We start from the raw sequence: 21869 nt of genomic DNA on the forward strand, positions 1-21869 counted from the left end.
GGCTTGTGGTCGGGATAATGCAAGTTTAAAGTTTGCCAACCTGTTGAAAATGAAACTATTCACTTAGAAAAATAATTGCATTTCACAATAAAATTTGTAATGCCATTTTCGTCTAGGTCTTTATGTTCCTCTGGAAAGGTTAGATTCAATATCAGCATCAGTTTGCCGATTTCCTTGTCCATGTGTTCACATTGTTCCGTTGACAAAGCTGCTTCGACAGATTGTGTTCTACAAGGGGATTAATCATGTGATTGTTACTGATGATTATCTCTATTTGACATTAACTGATTAATGACACAAAACAACGAGGTTTAAGTCAGGACATCTTATTCTGATAGATATCTGTATGTTTAAAATCTCTCACATTTTTACTAGTCCACGTTTTTAATACCTTTAAATTATGTTGGTTTGCTTTTACACTTTCTTTGAAACAAAACTTGAAGCTTGGACATTAATGAAAGAATTTATCGTTAAAACGTGTTTATGGAAAAATGCATGTGATCGTGTACTATAAACTTGTGGTCTTACTAGTTTAATGTATCTTAATATTAAATGTATGTATGTAATATTAAATGTTTAATGTTATTAACTGAGATCCATTTATCAATGATTTGTAATAATCCCATTTTATTACTTTAAATTACTTAAATATAATATCGAAGGCAATTTTTTAAAAGGTGTTAAATAGCAATAATTAATTGTTCAGTTAGTTACATTTTTACCAGTGTGTTAAATTATTAAAAACTTAACCATATTTTCATATTAATAAAAGGTTTTATTATTAAATTATTTTTTGAAACAATGTATATAATACCTATATAAAATGTAAAAAAATGAAGAACCAGATATTTATATTTTCAGGTGAATTTTATGTTCACAACATCATTGCAAAAATGTAATAGTATAGCCTAGTCTAATAAAACTTGTAAAGTTAGTACAAAAGTTTTACAATTGAAATTGTTAGGTAATCTGAATATCGTCTGTTCGTAACTTTAAATTAAACACATGTAACATTTCATTGCATGGTATTATTTATCAAATGAGAATAATCTTACTTTATTTTTATTTTGACAAACAACCCTTGCTTTCAAAAGGGAAGGGGATTGTTAGACCCTCTCGCATGACAACGATGACTTCTGATTTCCAAAATGAAATGGAGCTGACGAGTTTTTTTGTGAGTTAATAATTCTGGTGCATCTTAACAAAGGATTGCCCCACCTTAATATGTTACTCAGGCTTATCCACAACAATCAACCAATATTACTTTGTGTATATGTTTGCGTGACGTAAATGTGTATATAAATTCGTGACGTAATTATACATGTTTGTTGTATAATAAAAGTTTCGCATGTGAAAAAGAACAGTTTCGTCTCTTAAAAAGGATTTAGAAAATCAAATTTTAAGTCCATCAAAGTGTGTGCTCAAGTTCAAGTTTAGGTCGGCGATTTTCTCTATAATTAAGCTTGAGATATTATCTAGGTCAAAGTAGGTAGTATATTCCAAAGTGAGGATCCTAGTATACCAAATCTAGTTTGTTTCATTATGGCCGTCGTCTTATGGACATACAATAAAATTCGAATACCTAAATAAATTTTGCAGGAAACACCTCTTGGATAATACCGCATGGTTTACTTTAACCTAATGATTAATTTGTCTAGTAGCTGTACCGCATGACATTCTCTTAGAGGATTCATATCTAACTGGTCTTTATGGACTTTGAACAAATTATCATAGCAAAAGTTCAAAATAAGGGACCATTTCACAATCCAACGTTAACCTGTAGTTGGAAGTGAGGATTATTGTATATTATTAAAATTATAACAAAATACATTTCTGGGCCATTTGTAATGTAAAAAGCGAGTTCTGTACAGGTAAGGTGTTTAGCAGCAGTGTTGTGTTCAATCTTTTAACTTTGTGTATTTCACACTCGCAAAAAGGAACAAGAATTAATCAAGCTGGAGTGTCTAGTTATATAAAAGGTCTCAACATTTCTCACAGAGTAATTGCATTCCTGCTAAGATACTTTTACTGATGTGTAATTAGTGTTAAGAGATGAAACGTACTTAGTTTATTTTAATTAAATGGTTTCCTGGTAAAATGTTATTGAATTAATTAGTGTTTATCATGCAGTTGCTATTTTAATATTTTACAAAAAGGCCATATCGTTATTTTCTTGTATAACAGTAAGTCAAGTCAATTAAGACTGTTTTCATTTTGGCTATTGAAGTTTTGGTTCCGCTTAATCACTCTTTTAATAATCACTCAAACTGTTAAGTTTTTTGCATAAGTTTTTGCTATAAATATACATACCTATACAGGTTGGTATTAAATATTTTGTATACCCTATACCTTATGAAAGCTATGTTTCTGCCATACTACGAAACCATTCTAGATATTAAAATTGTCTAAACATTTTAAACGCATTTTATACAATTCGTCAAACAATCGATTTTACTTAAATGTCTTTAAATAAGTTGTTACGGTGAGTGGATAATAATTTATTCATAACCAATAATTTATAGCGTATACCATTGGGAGGAAATTAGATTTATTTAAATACTGAACTAATGGATTTGCTCAAAGTTGTTATGAAATATTTTTAATAATTTAATTTAATCCTTTAAATCACTTGAATATTTACGGATATGAACAATTTAAGTTGTGATGATTTTCACAAACAAGTTTTTCATTGAAAATACACAGTCAGGTTATATTGTGGCTTCAGTTACACACTTTTAAAACTCCACAAGCAGAACCTCCTAAATTAATTAACATCTCGACTAACTAAATGAGGAAACTTTATAAATGTCGTCCGTGTATTACTCCTTAGTAATTAGAGGTCATTATGGAAACAGCGTCGCTTAATTTAGGCTGCGTTTGGAACGGATGCAAATCCCCCAAGTGGCCACCATTTTTGTATGTCTTAAAAGTTTAAAAATTAATGTACTTTATCAAAACATGTAGTTGCGTATACAATTTAATAGATTGCCTAATAGCAGGTATTTAAAATTTCTTTAATGTCCTCAGAAGTTCAACAGGTGCATCTTCTCACTTTTTAGGTCAGAAGAAATATATGTTTTTTTTTATTTATATGAGTATATTTTTAAATTCCATTTTGTAGCCCCTGAACTGCGTGGTATAGACTAAACTTTACATACCTCGTCTTGCAGTTCAAATAGTGTTTGATGTCCACTACATACAGTCAGTCAGTGCCGTTGGTCGGGTTATGTGTTGTAGTTATGTGTTGTGGTTATGGGTTGTGTGCCTACATATTTCAATGTTTTTATTCGTTTATTTATTTTGATGTTATAATGTAAATATTTTCGTATTTGAAGTAACATGTTGACGAGTCCATATTGGATAAAATGTTTCTGTTGACCACTTGAGAATGCGATATATGGCGAAACATATGTAGTGGACATCAAACACTATTTGAACTGCACGAGGTATGTAAAGTTTAGTCTAGTGTATTTTTCTTGCTCAAGACACATAAAACCTTATATAGTGTATTACATATAGCGTGTATTTTGAACCACCACTGATACTAAATTGACTAAGTCTATCTTGAACTTCAATTTAGAACACTTTTCCTGCTATGGAAGTACACTACAAAGTTTTGTATATCTTAATGCCCCTGAGAACCAAGAATGACTTAAATTAGCTATGTACTAATGTCAATCAAAGAAAATTATAACTAGGCGAATGAAAAATAACCTGTTTTTTAATTATTATCAAGAGTTTCCAGGCCAAATTTTTTCTAAGTTTTCTCTACGTTTCTTAGTAATCTTTAACAAAAAATAAACTAATGTATTAGTTTAATGTTACAACAACAAAATTTACAGCAAATCTAAAAATAAATGACGCTGAGCGAATCTTAAGCCATAAGACACAAATAAATAATTTCAAAATATGAACTATCTTATGCCTATGTTTTATTTTATTACGTAGATATATTTTTTTTACTAATTTTTTAGTATATAAAAATTTTAATACCGTTATAAAAGTTGTATATATGTTAAATTGATTAACATACTACTCGTTAACATCATACTCTTTTAGGTATTTGAACTAATAATTCCCTAAAACCTTTACTATTCAATTGGAGTAAAATTTGGAGACAAACTGTTTTACTTACACTAACAAAATTATTCAACCTTTTTTCTATTTGCTTAAACTAAACGTCACATATAAAACAGTATAAATCATGTTGTATGCTGAATACCATTTAATATTTTTGACTCAATATTATAAATATCTTTTTGTAAAAGTACTGTTTTAAGACCTTGTATTATCTCTTGAAGTGAGAAGATTCATTTCGGTCAGTGTTAACGCTATAGAGAAAGCACAATAAAAATGTAAATAGGTCGCTGAGAGGTTGAGGTAAAACAAAGGGTTTACGCGGGGGTTGAAACAGGAAGGTAATCCAGTGACAAATTAACTCACAATTCACCCGTTTATTGCCCGCAAACAATACTTCCATTAGAGAAGTCCCTATTACAAAGTTGGAGAAAATTGCAAGGTGTAAGCCTTTAAATCTTTGCGGTTTTAAATCTTTGTTGTTTATTTATCATTTATCCTGACAAAGGAAAACCTTTGTTTTTGATTTGTTTGTTTGCATTTTCCTGTTCACTTGGACCTCAGGGGCTGGAACATTTCAAAGCTATTTGAGCTGAGACAGTTCAAGAATGATCTGTGTTGAAAAATTTATAAATGTTGTAAATCGGACGCGAACTCACGACTTCACTGTCCGGGTTTCAAAGTATGCGTAGTTAAAGTCACCGGCACAGCAAAGACAACACAATTAAACAAAAACAATTAAATAAGTAAATAATAAATAAATCAATAAAACGAAAATATTTGTCATCTAGAACAGAAGTTTGTAACTACGGATTTTGAAAATCAGTATTTTAATTTTTTAGTTTTTCTAACCAAAACAATGACTTTTTAAATTTAATTTCAGTTAATTCATCAATAAGTTAGCATTTATTGATTTTCAGGATGTTATTAATGGGAATGTTAACTTATAGGGGATATATTCTCAGCATGATATAGTCGTGTTGTCTTGTCAACTAAAAGAATCTTGATCCATCTGAAGATTGGGAACACGGGCTGGTCACGGCGACAATCTATGCTTAGTGTTACGAGTAAATAGATACAACACTAACTAGTTTGCAATACTATCCAAAAGGATAAAGTAAACCATTCAACAGAACAACCATGGCAAAGGTAGGAAATACAAATTTGTTTTAAGCTCCACCCCCCATCATTATTCTAAAATCTGCAAAATTAACAACAAAGGGTTTTATAATCACTCTCAAATACCAGAAAGCTATTATTATAATGTAAAATATATGCGACTGCAATCGTAGGGGGATGATGGGATGAGCTCCTGGACGCCTATCTCTTATCTGAAGTACTTATAATCAGTGGTGATCAATAACACTTTCTTATACATTATTTTCTTAATTTCAAACAAAAATACGTTGTTTAAAGTAACAAAAGTATAACTAATGAAATAATGATTTATATTGTTAGAAAAATTACAACGATTTTAAATTATAAAATGACATAGCGTAACAAAAAGTATGATTACGCAGTTTTTTTTTATAAATCTTTAGGGGGTTTCCGCTTATCTGATTACAGTCCTTATGATAATCAATTTCTCAATTTCAAAAATGCTTATGTTTATATGTATACAAATTGTTGTATACAACAATAATTATACAGTCGAACTAATTATGATTGGCTAGTAGTTTTTATAACAAATGAATGTGCTTAGCAATTCTTTGGATATAACTTATTTCAACTTATTGATAAGATACAATCCAAAATATTATTTCTTTAAATAAACTGCAATCAAGAACTATATAATGTACCACCCTAATTTTATTTCATCAAAAAGTATTTTTTAAATAGAAGAAAATACGACCAGTAAAAGTTGCCTATTTCCTTTACTATATAAACTATTACCATATGAAGTTTGTATCTTTTTGAGGGAGATAACCTCTTTAAGTAAAAAAGCTATGGAAAAAAGGAATTTTGCCCAGTTTTAGACAAGTGGCATGCTCACAATGTTTTGAAAGTTCATTATCATTTTTCATCAAGTTGATTACAACCCCTTTTTATATGAGTATATTCTCTGTTCATAATATATAGATATCGAAAATAAATTAATGTAAAATTTTAGCAACACCTAGTTTTGTTTTAAGTATCATTGTTTTTATATTCTTGTACATTACACTGAAAAACCTATGAATTTACTAAACAAGGTTTTTATATACTAATAAAAAAAATGTTCTATACTTTTATTACTAGACATTATTATGACATAAGTGTAACCTTCTAACCAAAACCCTAAGTTATATGGAGCTGATTTCCACTACAATGTATTGAACAACAATGTATTGAACACATGTTGTTGTTAGCTAAGACTGATTGTTGTCTACTACAGGATTAATCACCTCATTGTTGGACTGATTATCCATGTTTGTCCAGACTAGGGGTGGTTACATAACAAACAATAGGTGATCGATTGAAACTGATTTTATTTTGAGACATACATGAACTTATTGTTAACCATATTGCATGTATTTGATTAAGCTGAATAGTATACAAATAATTTAGATGTATCGTTTATGAAAGTGTGTTCATTCTTGTGGCATAGAATATAAGTCAGACATTATTTTAATTAGGTAAACAGAATGGTTCGTATTTATTTCTGTTTATAAACGATGCAATATAATTTAATTATCATAGTTATTTAACATATGTTCTTATACATTTCTGTAGTGGAACGTTTATGATTAAATATTTATATTATAAGAAGTACGGAGTTAGCATGATATGTTATTCATACTGCCCAATTTAAACAACGTTTTGTAGTCCCTACATTTTTGGTAGTTCTTGATAAAAAAACCTAATGTTGAAAACTGTGACAATAAAATTAATGTTAGAATTAACTAGACTACTTTATGAATCAGTTTATGTTTAATAAACTGTAATGGTGGGTAGAAAATGTTATAAAAATAAATGAAAATATTAGGAACAGTATATTGGTAAATTTTTATCATTTTACAAAAAGCTTTATTTGATGCTTTACAAATCATAATAATGTTATTATCCTGTTTATTATTATAATATTTCGTATTTTAAGAATAAACGTCGTATTTTGTAATAAGAGCTAATTTCTTAATCAGAACCCTTTAGACGGCTTGGCATCAATTATAAGAGTGTTGAACTACTCTTTGTTATGGTTAAATAAAGGGAAAGTTTGTTGTTTATCCACTTTCTGTGTAAACTTTACAATGTACTTCCTTCAAGGATTATAAACCTTTAAAACTTGTTGCGCCCTTTTAAAGACGATCAAGCTGAGTAAAATTAAGCTCAGACGGGTTTTCGTTGATATAATACACTTAAACACATAATTTAAATTATTTTAACCTAGCTTTGATTTGATAGTTTTATCTAGATATTTTTCATACTTTATTTAGACATTTGGGATTCAATGCTTTTTTCGTGTCTCACTTCTTTTGAACAAAAATATGTTTTTTTTTTTATATTATAAACAGTTATGAAAAAAAATTGTTATTACTTGCAGATTCTTAAACAAATCTAATAAACTGTATTATTATTAAAGTCATAAATAATTTTGGAAAAAAGATAAGTTTTTTATTATAACTTCATAAAACAGAAGATTTGTTTTCATTGAATAGGAGAAGGATTAATGAAAATATATCATACTACCATATACATGTATTCGACCAGTTATAACATACGGGGCCGAAACCTAGATTCTTAACAAAAACGAAGAGTATATTAAGTAGGACGCAATTCAAGATTCTTGTTATCACCTATTGGGTCTGATGATGATTGGAGGGTCCAATCAAAATCAATCACCACTTACCATCTTTTATGTATATTTACCGTCTTGTGAGTAACAGCATAAGCGTAAATATATGTTTTATGTGTTATAAGATGTTTCTTTTATTTACTTCCCGTACATTTAATAACACGTACCTACAATGCTGATCAAGAGGTTATGTAGTTTAATTGAATTATATGATCGTTTAGGTACTTTAAGACATAAAAACTAATTAAATTGTGGTCTGTAAAAGTAGGTTAACGGAGGTCTGTATCAATAATAACACGTCATCACATTTATCTTAACAAACCAAGTTGTTTTAATGTTACTATACCCAGTCCTTTGACTTAATAAATATATTGAAGGATTTAATGAAACTCTTTGGCAGTAAATAAGGAGAATAATAGCAATTGTTATTACAGTCTTTCATCTCTTGTAGAAAAATAAATATTTACACTTTTCCTTATGAATTCACGTTGCTTACAGTTGTTTCACTTTATGGAAAACTTTAATTGAAATGATCTTTCTTAGATTTTCTTTTAAATGGACACCTCTTGATTTTTTTAGTGCGTGCGTAGCTTAATCTAGAAGCAATGCAAAAGCTGGAATTACACTATTGCTTGGTATTAAAAATATTTTCTTTATATGACTAGGTTTATTTATATTTTTTTCTGCTAGTCAAACTAAATAACTTTACTTAAGTTATACCACAAATTTTAAATAAAGGTTCATCTAGTAGCATATGACACGTATTTTATACTTACAGTCTTACAGTAATATTAAAAGATACATTTTACAGCGACTGACATACTAAAATATCCTAACATAGTACCGGGTGTCCACAAAGTCTTGGTCTGATTTAGTAGCTTTGCTGTACGAAAACCATTAGAGCCACACTTAACTTGTATGCCTTGTTTTGAAGGGAATTTAATCAAGTTTTTTTTAATGCAATTTGCCTAATCACAGCTGATTGACAACAATACAGTTATGATTTAATATAATAACAAATCAGAAATGGCGAGTTTACAAGAGAAATCGCAGTTTGTTTTGTTGTTTTACGAAACCCAATCCCATATATCAGTTCAATGACTATCCATTTAAGTGCTAAGGTTAAGAGACACAATAATTGTAGAATTTAGAGGAGTTAACATCCCAGGACCGTGATTGAAAATGAAAGGGCCAGTCCAAAACTAAATCTTTGGTGCGGTGTAATGCTTAAATGGAATCATTGGATAATTTTTCTTTGCGAAAGAAAATGTAAATGGTTTTGTTTACTTGGTTATATTGGAGTTGTATGAAGTCCCTCAATTATAAGAACTTCAACTTATGATAATTTTTCAGCAAGACGGCCCATTGGGCTAAATGTGTGAGGAATTTTCTAAATCTTCACTTCCCTGGTCGCTGGATCGGGCGTAATGGCCCGACCAAATGGCCACCTCGTTCCCCCGATGTAACTTGTTGCGGGTATTTGGCAAGGACACTGTCTATTCTTCCCAGGTTCATAATTTACACACACTTGCAGGAGAGATTCAGGAATTCTGTGGCGTCTGTAACCCAGAATATGCTGCCTAAACCTGAGACAAACTGAAAAGACATATAGAAGATCTGCAGGCCATTGGAGGCACACAAGTAGAGTTGTGTTACGTTTGTACATAGTTGTAAAATCTTGAGAAGTTTCCTGTTATATCTGTATTTAAATCTTTATACTACTATCACAAGTTTTCATACTATGCGGTTTCCTTATCAGACCAAGACTTTGTGGACACCCGGTATTTTAAACACGAACATCATACTCATCATACAATTTGTGTTTATACATATAACTTAGGACTAATTAATGGGATTCAGTGCCTCGGTCGGAATTACAAAGGTCCATAAATTCAAGACAGCCTTGGTCGTTTCCACTGATTCCACTAAAGATTTATCAGTACATTTCCTTCAAATAAACATCAAACCACCAATTGCTTTTATTAATACGTAGCACCACTAGCCTTTAGTGACGGGCAAATGGAAAGTTTAAAGTCTACCAAAATCTTAAATGAATCTAATCACTTCAAACACTTGTATTGCATGTCCAAACATATATCCTTGCCATTTTTCTTCTAGGTCTTTATGTTATGTTACTCTGTAAAGGGTATCCAAATCAGCATCAGTTTGCCGATTTCCTTGTTCATGTGTTTACATAGTCTCGTTGACAAAGCCGCTTCGACAGATTGTGTTCTACAAGGGGATTAATCATGTGATTGTTAATGATTATTATCTCTATTTGACATTAAGTGATTACTGACACAAAAAAAACAATGTTTAGCATGGATATTTTATATTTAGATAAAATTAATTGTTTTGAATAAAAAGTTAAGATTTTTAGACCTTTTGATTTGATTGATGTTGCATTTACCAATAAAAAACTTCAATAGTTATTAGGTATAAATTATTTAAATAAATATACTTTTATCCTTTGCCTTTGAGGGTTTGATTTAAATCAAACTAATCGTTAAAGACTTAGAAAAAGTGATTATAGGAAAGGTACAAGCCATGATACATATTGTTGTTAACCTACCTAACTATTGTTGAGCTGTAAACAATAGAATTATGTTTGTTTGTAGATCTATACTAAAACTATAATTGAATATCATTTATGAATTTCTCAGCTATTCGTATTATCAAAAAGCTATACACAATTAGGATATTATTATCAGCCCAAATCATCATTTTCGCTCAATCTTTTACCTTTGAGATGTTGTATCTACATTCGCAAAAAGGAACAAGAATTAATCAAGCTGGAGTGTCTAGTTATATAAAAGGTCTCAACATTTCTCACAGAGTAATTGCATTCCTGCTAAGATACTTTTACTGATGTGTAATTAGTGTTAAGAGATGAAACGTACTTAGTTTATTTGAATTAAATATATTTTCGGTAAAAATTCATTCAATTTAATTACCATACAATGCAGTTGTTCTAACTATATTGTTTAATGATCGTTACTTAAATTTCTGCCAGTAAATAGTACCAATATGATTTTATATTTCGTACATTAGTTCTACTTAATCACTATTGATTTGCTTGAAGGTTATTGCTGTAAATGTTGTATAAACCAGTTTATTATTATTGATAAATATTTAAATGGTCTAAAATTATTGGATGCGTTTAGTTATATAAGTTAAGTTACCATTTATATTTAAATAAATTCAAAATAAAATTATCCTACCGGAAATATTATTTTTAATTAACTAAAATAAAATGGTTTACAAAAACCTTGCAATAAAGTTTTACTAAATATAAGCATGGAAAAAAAAACTATATCTCAAGTACGTACTAGCCTTAATGCCATCTCCATAATCAATTATAAAGTTCACGTAAATGTTATTCAAATATGATCAGTAATTAAATAACATCAACCACTTGAACATTTGCAAATTTCAGCACATCAACTCATGACGGGGTTTTTCAGGCATGTATTTTATTAAAGACACACACTGCTAATATTTTAGCTTCAGTTGCACTTTTTTAAATCACTCAAGCTGAAACCTCCAAATTAATTAACATCTCGACTAACTAAACGAGGAAACTTTATAAATGTCGTCCGTGTATTACTCCTTAGTAATTAGAGGTCATTATGGAAACAGCGTCGCTTAATTTAGGCTGCGTTTGGGACGGATGCAAATCCCCCAAGTGGCCGCCATTTGTATGACTTGAAAAGGAAAAAACAAACATTTTGAACAAAGAATGCAGTTTAAATTTGCTTTATTGAATTCAGTAAAAACCATTTATTGATTTTAAAGAACGCCTCGTAAATGAAAGATACAATTTTAGATTCGTGATCTGATTTACTCCTCAAGATTTTATCGTAGTTTTATTGTTCAACTTTGCCCATGACCACTCAAAATTAGGATAAGAATGAACCATTGCATGAATATCTATTAGTTGATTTTTGCTCAATATTTATACGATTTATTAGACATACTGTACTCATATATTGAGAGGTAATGGTAGAATCATTGTATTTGATTCTAAATAAAATTCTGAAAACGTAAATCTCTCAACGAATAGTGTATCAACTTATTTAACTGTAGTACATAAATGGGTCACAAATAATAGAAAGAAGTTAACAAAATATGTTTAATATAAGTTTCTTAATAATGAAACAAAGAACAATGCGCTACTAAAATAGTATATACATAGCAAACTAAATACAATCTGCAGCTGTAGGCCAAATACTTAGATGATATGTATAAATGCCGAGTATTTCTAACTCTAGTTTTTATTTTTATAATCTATACATTTTCGGTATCAACCAACTTTTATAATACACTAGTTAATTATCTAAGCTTTTAAGGAGGAAGAAAACACAAAACCGTTTCATCGTCAATAATTTGTACAATAGGTAATAAGTCAAAGCTAGTTTCGTTGATGCATTTTGTAAAAATACGTTTGAGAAATGCTTTATCTTTGTACATAAATAAATAAACATGTTAGTTTAGTAGGGATGTTTTAAATTTATCATCTACAGTATATACATTGGAATTATCTATTCGTAAATTTACAAGAATCATACGCAATGGAAGCTACAGTCAATTTTCTAGCAACTAAGTTTGTTTTACTTTGCAAAAAAATCAAAATTAGATAATTAACTACGGTCTGCAACATCATACACTGGAATGTGGTTCGATTTACAATCATCGATATATAACTACTACTGGATTGCGCGCTGTCCATAAGAGCTGTGTAGAGAAATTCGGTCGCGTACAGGTGTGAGTGGCGGGACGTATCGCGGTGTTGCAGGCGCCCGGTAGGGGCAAAACAGCAACTCGCGCCGCCGCCCGCTGCTATTCCCGCCAACGAACTATCTCGCCAAAAAAATATTCCGCCACTAGCAACCCCGCCAAATCTATAATAGTTTTTTTTTTTACAATTCGAGGTCATGTACGAAGAAGCAAAAGTAAACCACCTGTGAATGAATCATCCTGCCAGTTATTAGTGGACGGATAGCACTTTCACGTGGTAGTTTGGTTAGCAATGTATGAATTAATGAAATATGAAATAATGATTTATTCCACCATAATTACATTACATACAAATGAAATAAAAACTTGGAATTACGTTGCCACAGATCCAGTTAATGTGGCAACGTTCAATAAAAATTAACAATATAAAGTACATTCTATAAACTTTCAGTACAGTCCACACATGAAAAACACCTTGCCGCTCTCTGTGGCGTCTTGACGACATTTGTTAAATTAAACAAAATAACAATATTATTACAATAATAGATATTTACAACAAACATATATTAAAAAATTAATCCTATATAAGCAGTATAAAATCATGTAAATCAACAATTTAAAACAAGATATGCAGATTTGATAATTAAAAATCAAAAGGTCAAAATTCTTCAACTGCGGCTAAACAGAAGATATGCTAGGATAAAATCCATGCGTGAAATGATTGTAGTGTTTAAGAAAAAAAAACTTAAAGCACCTGATAGGTTAATAGAGGTTTTAGAGGGAAAGTTTTCAGGATTTCCGTTAGATTTAATTGCCTCAAAACACAAAATTTCCCGATTTCTCTTTAGACCTTTTTAAAGAGCTTAAAAAAAAATTTGCATATAAAAGTATTTTTGTTTGATTATTGGTAACGGAGAAAATTAAAAAATTGTAAATTTAAAATTCCCATGTTATTCTTATGGAGAATATTGTCAAATGTTGATGTTTGCTTGTTTATGGATATATTTAGATCAAACTTGGGAAACGTATTTATTTTGTACTAAGCTATCAATATTTTACTCAAAAACACACTTTATTAGTTTCCTTGTAGCAGCAAACCTAGGTACTCGTTAAACCTAATGTTATTAAAATATATTTAACTGAAAATCAATTCAGACAAATGGAAATTCGCTTAGTCGGCAGGTTTGCTGCGGCGGGGGTATTATTGTTAGAAAAATATTAGGTACAGTAACATGCGAAGAATGTGTTAGTCTTTTGACAGCTGACGAATGCAATTTAAGTAGCTACACCCATATGTCTAACGTTGACTTTGGAGAGGACACGCACGAAATTAAGCTGATAAAGTTAATCGGAAATTAGTTTTTTAAATAATTTGCTACAGTCATGCTAAAGAGCAAACCATTGCACTGTCAAAAGTTGGTATTCGTCAAAAGCTAACATAATTAGTACTTTTTAATCATGCGTGAAATGTAGGCTACTCTGTGTGGTACTGTATTCAAATAAATGGGTTTTATACAAATATACTGTATTTTTATTGTTTAATTTATCAGCCTTTTTATAAAACCCATAACCCAAACCATCCAAGCAATTTTTTAAATACAATTACTATGTTATCGCCCAACTTTATAACAATGTAAATACACGTTGTACTGTATAGCAATTAATTGATTACTACCTTATATACTTTCGGTTTTTAATATAACTAAATAAGCGAGTCAAAATATCCCCCGATGAAAATTTTTCGTGAATCAATAGTTGAAATAGGGTAAACAAATGATATCACAGCGTCAGTGCGATGTAAAACCCAAGCACCGTGCGGGTTTCTTGCCCCTACCCGACGCCTTCAAGTGCAGAACGCAACCACTGAATTCGGCTCGGGCTAGCGAGCTCAGCCAGCAATCCAGTAGTAGTTATATATCGATGTTTACAATTAATACCAGATTTTTCATAACAAAGTCAAGTGGGCTGTCTGACGACATTTCCACAGATATAGTTCACACAGATACTTACAATAACACTGTACTTGTAGCAACATTATTTTCTAAGTAAACATCAAATTTTCATGTTAATAATGTCTTTGATTATTGTTTATCTAATTTTACCATCAAAATTATTGTTTTAAAAGAACCATTACTTAAGGGAAACCATTGACTAGATAGGAATAGAAGAATACAACTGCAATTCTTTATTACTATATGCACAAATGGAAAATAATTGAGTAGGCAAAGTGTGTTAAAATTTCGATACCAAACGTTTTGAGATGGTATTTAACTCATTACTCTAGTTACTCGAACATTATTTTACGTAAATGTATAATTTCAAACTGTTAAGAGAACCATTTTTCAAGGTTTTTTTATTTGTCAGGGTTAGCCAGTACAACTTTATACTTAACTACATTTTAGTCCGAAAAAGATAGCGTATCTCGACGAACTCAGACATTTAAACTAGTGGAAGATGGAAGATTAGATAGTCCAAAGTGGAGCTGGATGAGTCAGGTTATCTTGCTGAGGTCACAGCGAGTACAACAACTACTAAACAGACCACACTGCCTGAAGACGAACAGCAACTAGTCGCAGCTGGAAAACAACAATTTTACATCAGTTACAAAAAGAAAATACATATCAACTGAGACGTAATAGGGAAGATTGCAAAATGAAGTAATTCATTTTTTTTTATATTTATTGTAAGTGTAATTTTATGTTATCCTAGTGATGTTCCCGGATAATTTTATCACGAACAGTGAAGACAAGTTTTAAATCTGATTTGCAATGTGATCCTGTCCTCAGCTAGAAAATCCTGCAAACGTACCAAGATCAATATACTGACCAAACATTGGATCAGTTTTTCTTTTGTTCCCAAATTAGGTAAAATTCATGTTTTTGTCTAAACTTAAACCCACTTACTTGTGTAGTTTTCTAACTTTGGAGGGATTGTGCTGATTAATGATGCTGAACATTAGTATGGTTAAGATACTGCCTCACCTGAGAATCGTACCAGATTCTAGACCCAGAAATTGTCAAAATTGTTTTTTCAAAATGATAATGATTAAAAATAATTAATATGATTTATTATACTAAAGAACTTGAACAAATGTAATTGACGAAGAAAGCTTATATGTTATGAATTGTATTATGAATATCATGGTCATGAGCATTATATTTTTATATGTTTGGTCATTATACTTTCTAAACTCGGCCTTGTCAATTATAGTCAACAAGAACAAGTTGGCATGTTTTGAGAAGATGAATGTATGGATTGGAGATTGGGAAAATCATTTCCCTCTATAACTTAATTTAAAACTTAATCCAAAATTTGGGATTCCCATCTCCCTACACAGTAGTGTTACATCTCAACTCACTATAACTATGTCAACCTCACAATGTACCCACCTCGTACTCTGTCTGCTATAGACTTGTCCGTATCCTTCATCTCCAAGGCTGGAGATTTGTGATGCTTGTCACTCTCCACACTCTCTTCGTTCGTTCTCCAGTAGACAGTGGCGATGGTGGCCAGACATTTCAGTTTGAGATCTCCTCGCTTGAAGTGGCGAGGTTCTGCACGGAACACTAGTCCCAGAGTCACCATTTCAAACCCTTTGTGAGGCTTGCGGATTGGCCCAACCACGTACGATTGGTTAGCCTGTCGAAAAATCATTTTAGTTTATGACTGGCTAGGTAGCTGAGTGGTTATAGTGCTCACTTAGCAATCAAACGGTTGCCGGATAGATCCTAAGTAAAGTCAGTAATTTTTTGATGATTCGAAACTGGACCCAGCTGTCCCCGATCATTGTGCTTTAAATGAATGGTCCTGGCCAATGAAACAGCTGATCTTAGCCAGTAAAAAATCTGCACAGATCATCTCAAAATCATATCAGATCATATCAAAATGATTCTTGTCAATTTCTTGGAATATTTTTTGACAATCATTTTACATGGGATAAACACATTGACCATGTTGGTGCTAAGGTCTTGAGTGGCATTTCTTTGCTAAGAAGACTTTCAAACTATTTGGACTGTGAAACATTAAGGTCAGTTTATTTTGGAGTGGTGTATTTATATCTGGCTTACGGGCTTGTCCTGTGGGGAGGCTCTTTTCACACATTTAGACACAATAGAATTTTTCGATTGCAAAAAAGAGCTGTACGTTTGGTAGCAAAAGTTAGCCCAAGGACTCGTTGCAAAGGCATTTTGTGTCACACAACATTATGACTTTTTATGCAATGTATGTATACCAGGTATATGGTTGGTTAAATTTAGCAGCTGTTCTGGTAATTTAATTTCTAATGTAGGACAAATACAAAACCATAACACTAGAGAGTATAATGATTTTGTCAGAGTGAGAAGACAGTTCAAAATAACAGAGAATAGCCCTTAGGTCAAAAAAACTATTTTTTCATTAAATTACCAAACTACATAAGGAAACTAGAAGGTAAAAACTTCAAAATGGAATTTTAAAAATGGCTTATTAATAAATGCCCAGACAGTCTTGAAAAGTTAAATTAAGTTGAAGGTATGCCTATTGTGTAAGTAGATTGGTTTGTTTGCCTCAACAGGATTCTTGCATTGTAGAGTAGAAAGCATGGTTTTGTTCTTTCTATCTTATGTCAGTTTTTTGCATGGTTTGCACTGTATGATATATGCTACTTATTTTATATTTTAAGTTATTTTGACAATTGCAATGCATGTTATTTCCATGTTAAAAGCAATAAAGACATTTCATTTCATCTCGCTCCATTCTACGTTCATCATTCTCTTATATTCGGGTTAAAATACGCACCTTAGGTGGCATCTTCATCTCAACTAATAATATTTAATCATTGATAATTCATGTTTGCTACTGTATGCTATTAACCCTAAGCCAGTGTAAAACTGTTTCATACGTAAGGTTCAGTTTCATATAGTTAAATATTAACCTGTTCTCCGTTGATGAACCAAGTGAGCTGGGTGGCTGGTCGGGAAGGTCCTGAAGTACAGTTTACCCTAACCGTGTCTCCGAGTTGGTATCTAGGTCTTCCCCCAATGATACGTGGTCCTTCTTTGGGTATTGCTGTGAAATAAAGGTTATAGCTTAGCTAAACATACATACATACATACATTCAACATACAGCACAACAAACACTTAGAACAATCAATTTTATGATTTTAAATTAACATTACACCTTTTAGAGAAAATTTTTTCTTCAATCTAATTTTTGTATTTGAAAATTAAGTTAATTTACCTTTGGAACCATAACTCTTGGGTTAGAAGAATTCTAGACTTCATAATACTGTATGGCCATTTTTGAAATGCCAATTATATTAATATTAGGCCCTTGACTGGATTAATGGTGTCAAACACAACTCATGCACTAGTGATTTTGATTATTCTTTAAGAGCTGTTTGCATCAAGTTGTAGCACATGTCAGGTGGCGTAAACTAATGTTATCATATTAAAATTGAAAAAAGGAATGATCCTTCGTTTGTACCACAATCTAGAGGCTCTACAAGTACAAAAAATACTATCCAAAACCTAAACATGTCAGTATACGTTTTAGATGATAACGTTATACATCAGCTAAAGTAAATTTTATTTTCTTGGGTAAGATTTCAATATATTTCTTCAACAACTCAAACAAATTCAATTACACAAGTGAGATATGCTTTAAATTGGTACATGGGTAGCCGTTTGAGTTGGTTAAAACTCCCACCGAATCTTCTTGAAAATCTTTTTGTTATGAATTTATGCAAGCTACAATTATTGTGGTCCTGGACCAATTCATTTCTGGTGGAATATTATAAGCCAAATGTTTTAAAATTACTAAAAGAAGAATCACGCTGATTCTTGTGTGACTCCTACACAAAGAACTACGTTGTACTGTTCTCATATTAAGCCTAGTTAATTGTGTTGAGCTCTCACCAACTGTCTGCATGTCGCCGTGGTCTGAGACGGTTTGGAAGGAAGGAGCTTCCGCCGACACCTCACATCTATATCTGCCTGTACTCGCCAATGTCAACTTGATCAGGCATACTTGAGTAGCATTCGAACGATCCACCTAACCCAGAATATATATTTCAATAATAAAACTACCTTTTTTCAGTAAACATACATTTATACGCTCAATGTTTTATTGGCTTTGTTAATCTGTTTCCTCCCTGTTTAGTAAAGCATAATTGGTTAAAGATTTATGGAACTTAAGTTATTAATTGTAAAAAAATATATATTGATGTATTTTTTTACCTAATGACGTCTTGACAAACAAAAACTTACAAGTAAACAGCCATGATAAAATATATAAAAAATTGTATAATTCACAGTTGTAGTTGAGTAAATATAAAATTAGGCGTATAAATGTGTCAGTCTCCATGCTTATCGTATCAACTTGGAACTTATCATATCAACTTACACGATAGCTTGGAAACACTGTTTTGAAAGTTATTTGATTAAAAATGTTGATCAGCACTGATAGCATAGCTAAATAAAGGATTTTAAATGTAACAACAACCTTAAGGGACGTGATCCTTAAATTATATATATATTTATCTTTCAATAGCTTTTTACAGTAATATTAAAAGTGTTTGCAGTATTTTTGTTACAAAACATACTATAAATAATTGAGGAAACAAAGGTGAACAATAAACTGACAATTTGTTGAGGATAACACGAGCGCATTGCAGTGTGCTGGACTCTAGGGTAATCCATTGTAGGAGAAGGACAATGGTGTAAATATCACCCCCTTATCACCTGTTAACACCACGCGCTGTTAATCAGATGGATCAGGGCTTTGTTGTCTGTGAACTATGTAAAATATTGCGCTTTTATGTTTATTGCAAGGCTATAGCTCGATCAAGGGATTTAGAATTTAAAATAATACTAGTCAATGCGTTGAAGGTAATTTGTGTGCATTTTATTTATTCGTTCAATGTATCTATTTAAATCATGTGTTTATTTTTTCTTGAATTGCATGATTTGTACATTTTTGAACACCCAACTACCCCAATGCATTATAAACATGCCTAATTTATTTCTCAGATATGTATGTACTCACATCGACCTCAACGCCACTTAGTGGGAAGACCTGCTTGGGTGGGATATCCTTAGGCAGGAACCTGAAGAACTCGTTGCCATCCTTGTACCACTTGACAGAGTATAGAGGCTCTCCCTGAAGGTCATAGTGACACTCTAGTATGGAGGAGTTGCCAAGAAGTGTGTGACGCTCTATCCGAACTGACGTCAGCACAAGACTTCTAGTCGTGCCTGTGAAATATAAGACTTTATGATAAATAATTTTAGGTAGATAAAGCAATACACAGGTTAACCCTGGAAGTCTTAGTGGCATTAGTTAGGATAAGTTTTCAAGAAGAGGCGTTATTGTTCCTAAAAATGCTAGCTTTCTCCTACCGAAATTCATAATGTTCAGAAACCTATTTATTCTGTAATTTAGCAGTACATTTACTTTATTGAAGTATAGTAAATATATTATATTAAGGTGTGATATCAAGTGTAGTTAGACATTTTAAGAAAAACAATGTTAGTATAACAACTCATGGTATCAGTAAAAGAAATTCACGAAAGTACCCAATTACATTTGCATAATATTATAAAATATTAAAATAAAAATAAAAATAATATAAACTAGCAAACATATTTCATACATTTATTTTACCATTACCAAAGTCGTTCTTAAATAATCAAAATTACTTGTAAAACAGCTAATGTAACATTTTACTAATAAGAATTGACATGATTTAAAAAAAATACTGTAAAAAATAAAAATGAATTGTGCTAAAGCAATACTACATTAATATTTATGGGATTGTGTGTATTCAAATTCAACGAGAGTATTGGACCGATGAAAGTAAATATTTTATCAGTTGGAGGGGAAAGAAGAAGAAATAATCTCATAGCGGTGAGCCAGCCCACCAGCCGCGGGCGTGGTTATGTTATATGAATCTCTGAGCCAGCCAGGAATGTAAATCTGTTAGTTAACACAACACTATCAAAATTATTTTAACTAAATTCCGATTACTATTTTCTTCTTTTCTTCGTCATTGTTAGAAATCGATAATTTTTATAGCGATCAAAATTGTGTATTTTAAAGGGTCCATTAAACCTCATTAAAACACTTTTTAGTTGAAATTAATGATTGTTGCTCGTTAAGTTGTGATAAATGCTTGCCTTTCATACTTACTCTTAGAATTATATTGTATGTTGATGACCACGACAGCTAGGATAAGAAATGAGCTAAAATGTATACAACATGAAATGTTTTCGACCAAAATAATCTTCTAAACAAAGTCAATTAAGCTTGCGCACACCCTTGGTATACATAATTTAATCTATATAACTATCTGGAAATAGTCAATGATATAATGTTTTAGTAAAGCACTCACTAAAGATGTACTTTTCACAGTTCAAGATTATAGGGAGTTACAGACATTTAAAGTTTTACGCTTATAAATGTATCTAAGGTCAGCGACTCAAATACATCTACTTAAATAATACTGCATCATAACAGCCCTGCCTGCAAATCATACAAACATTTGCAAAGGCGCCTACATACGATTGTAAAGCTAACTGCCTTTATGTAATGCATTAAAATATGCTAATTGGAGAAGCCTTGTTTCTTAACATTCTAACAGGATAATCTTATAGCATTGTGGTATAAAAATACGCTTTTACTTACGATAGAACTCACGTTTTAAGGGAAAATTTTAAAAACAAATCCTCATTGAAATAATTACATGCATTTATATGCATCCAGATTAAAACTGTAAGAGTGTAAAACATGTCTCCAAATAAAGGAACTTATAACTGGTGTTGGAGTAGTAAATAATAATTATAAATAATTATAATTATAATAATTATGAGTTGTTATTATTTTCTTAGCCTTTGTGTCACAGATATGTACAAAATACAACATTAATGTTTGACAATTAGTACAAATTAAAAAATAAAATTGTGCGACAGCGTACCGATTAAAATAACAATCAAACCAAATATATTTTACAATCCATGGGATGTTATTTCGTGAGCATGGCTTTAATAACTTCTTATCAGCATAATACGTATTATTAGACGTATTTATTCACCCTCCATGGCTTATTGTACTAATGATAAGATTATTTAGGGAATTTATTTTGCTAGTTTAAGAAAACATCATAAACATATTAGATTTAAAGGCTTAAAGGACAGATTTCTCAGGCTAAAACACTTTCATGCTTTAAAAGCCACCTGTTGCCAGCTTTTAACACCAGTGCATGTTCTCTATTAAAGAGAAAGAAAACTAACCAACATAGAGTAAATA

The 21869-nt window shown here is 31.1% G+C and overlaps 1 protein-coding gene across 1 annotated transcript in view; it reads right to left on the reverse strand.

Moving 5' to 3' along the window:
- Positions 1-13870: 13870 nt before the first annotated feature.
- LOC128987659 (uncharacterized) overlaps positions 13871-21869 on the reverse strand; it is a 51749-nt gene continuing 43750 nt past the window's right edge. The window contains exons 2-6 of the mRNA XM_054408626.1: positions 19611-19819; positions 18482-18617; positions 17499-17632; positions 15976-16225; positions 13871-15162 (exon numbers count right to left, since the gene is read on the reverse strand). Of these exons, the coding sequence (XP_054264601.1) occupies positions 15083-15162; positions 15976-16225; positions 17499-17632; positions 18482-18617; positions 19611-19819 (809 nt within the window). The 3' untranslated portion in view covers positions 13871-15082. The remainder of the gene's footprint in view (positions 15163-15975; positions 16226-17498; positions 17633-18481; positions 18618-19610; positions 19820-21869) is intronic.

The sequence above is a fragment of the Macrosteles quadrilineatus genome, unplaced genomic scaffold, assembly GCF_028750875.1.
Source record: "Macrosteles quadrilineatus isolate MER2022 unplaced genomic scaffold, UCM_ALF_1.0 Scaffold_2__2_contigs__length_208266976, whole genome shotgun sequence".
Taxonomy (NCBI): Eukaryota; Metazoa; Arthropoda; class Insecta; order Hemiptera; family Cicadellidae; genus Macrosteles; species Macrosteles quadrilineatus.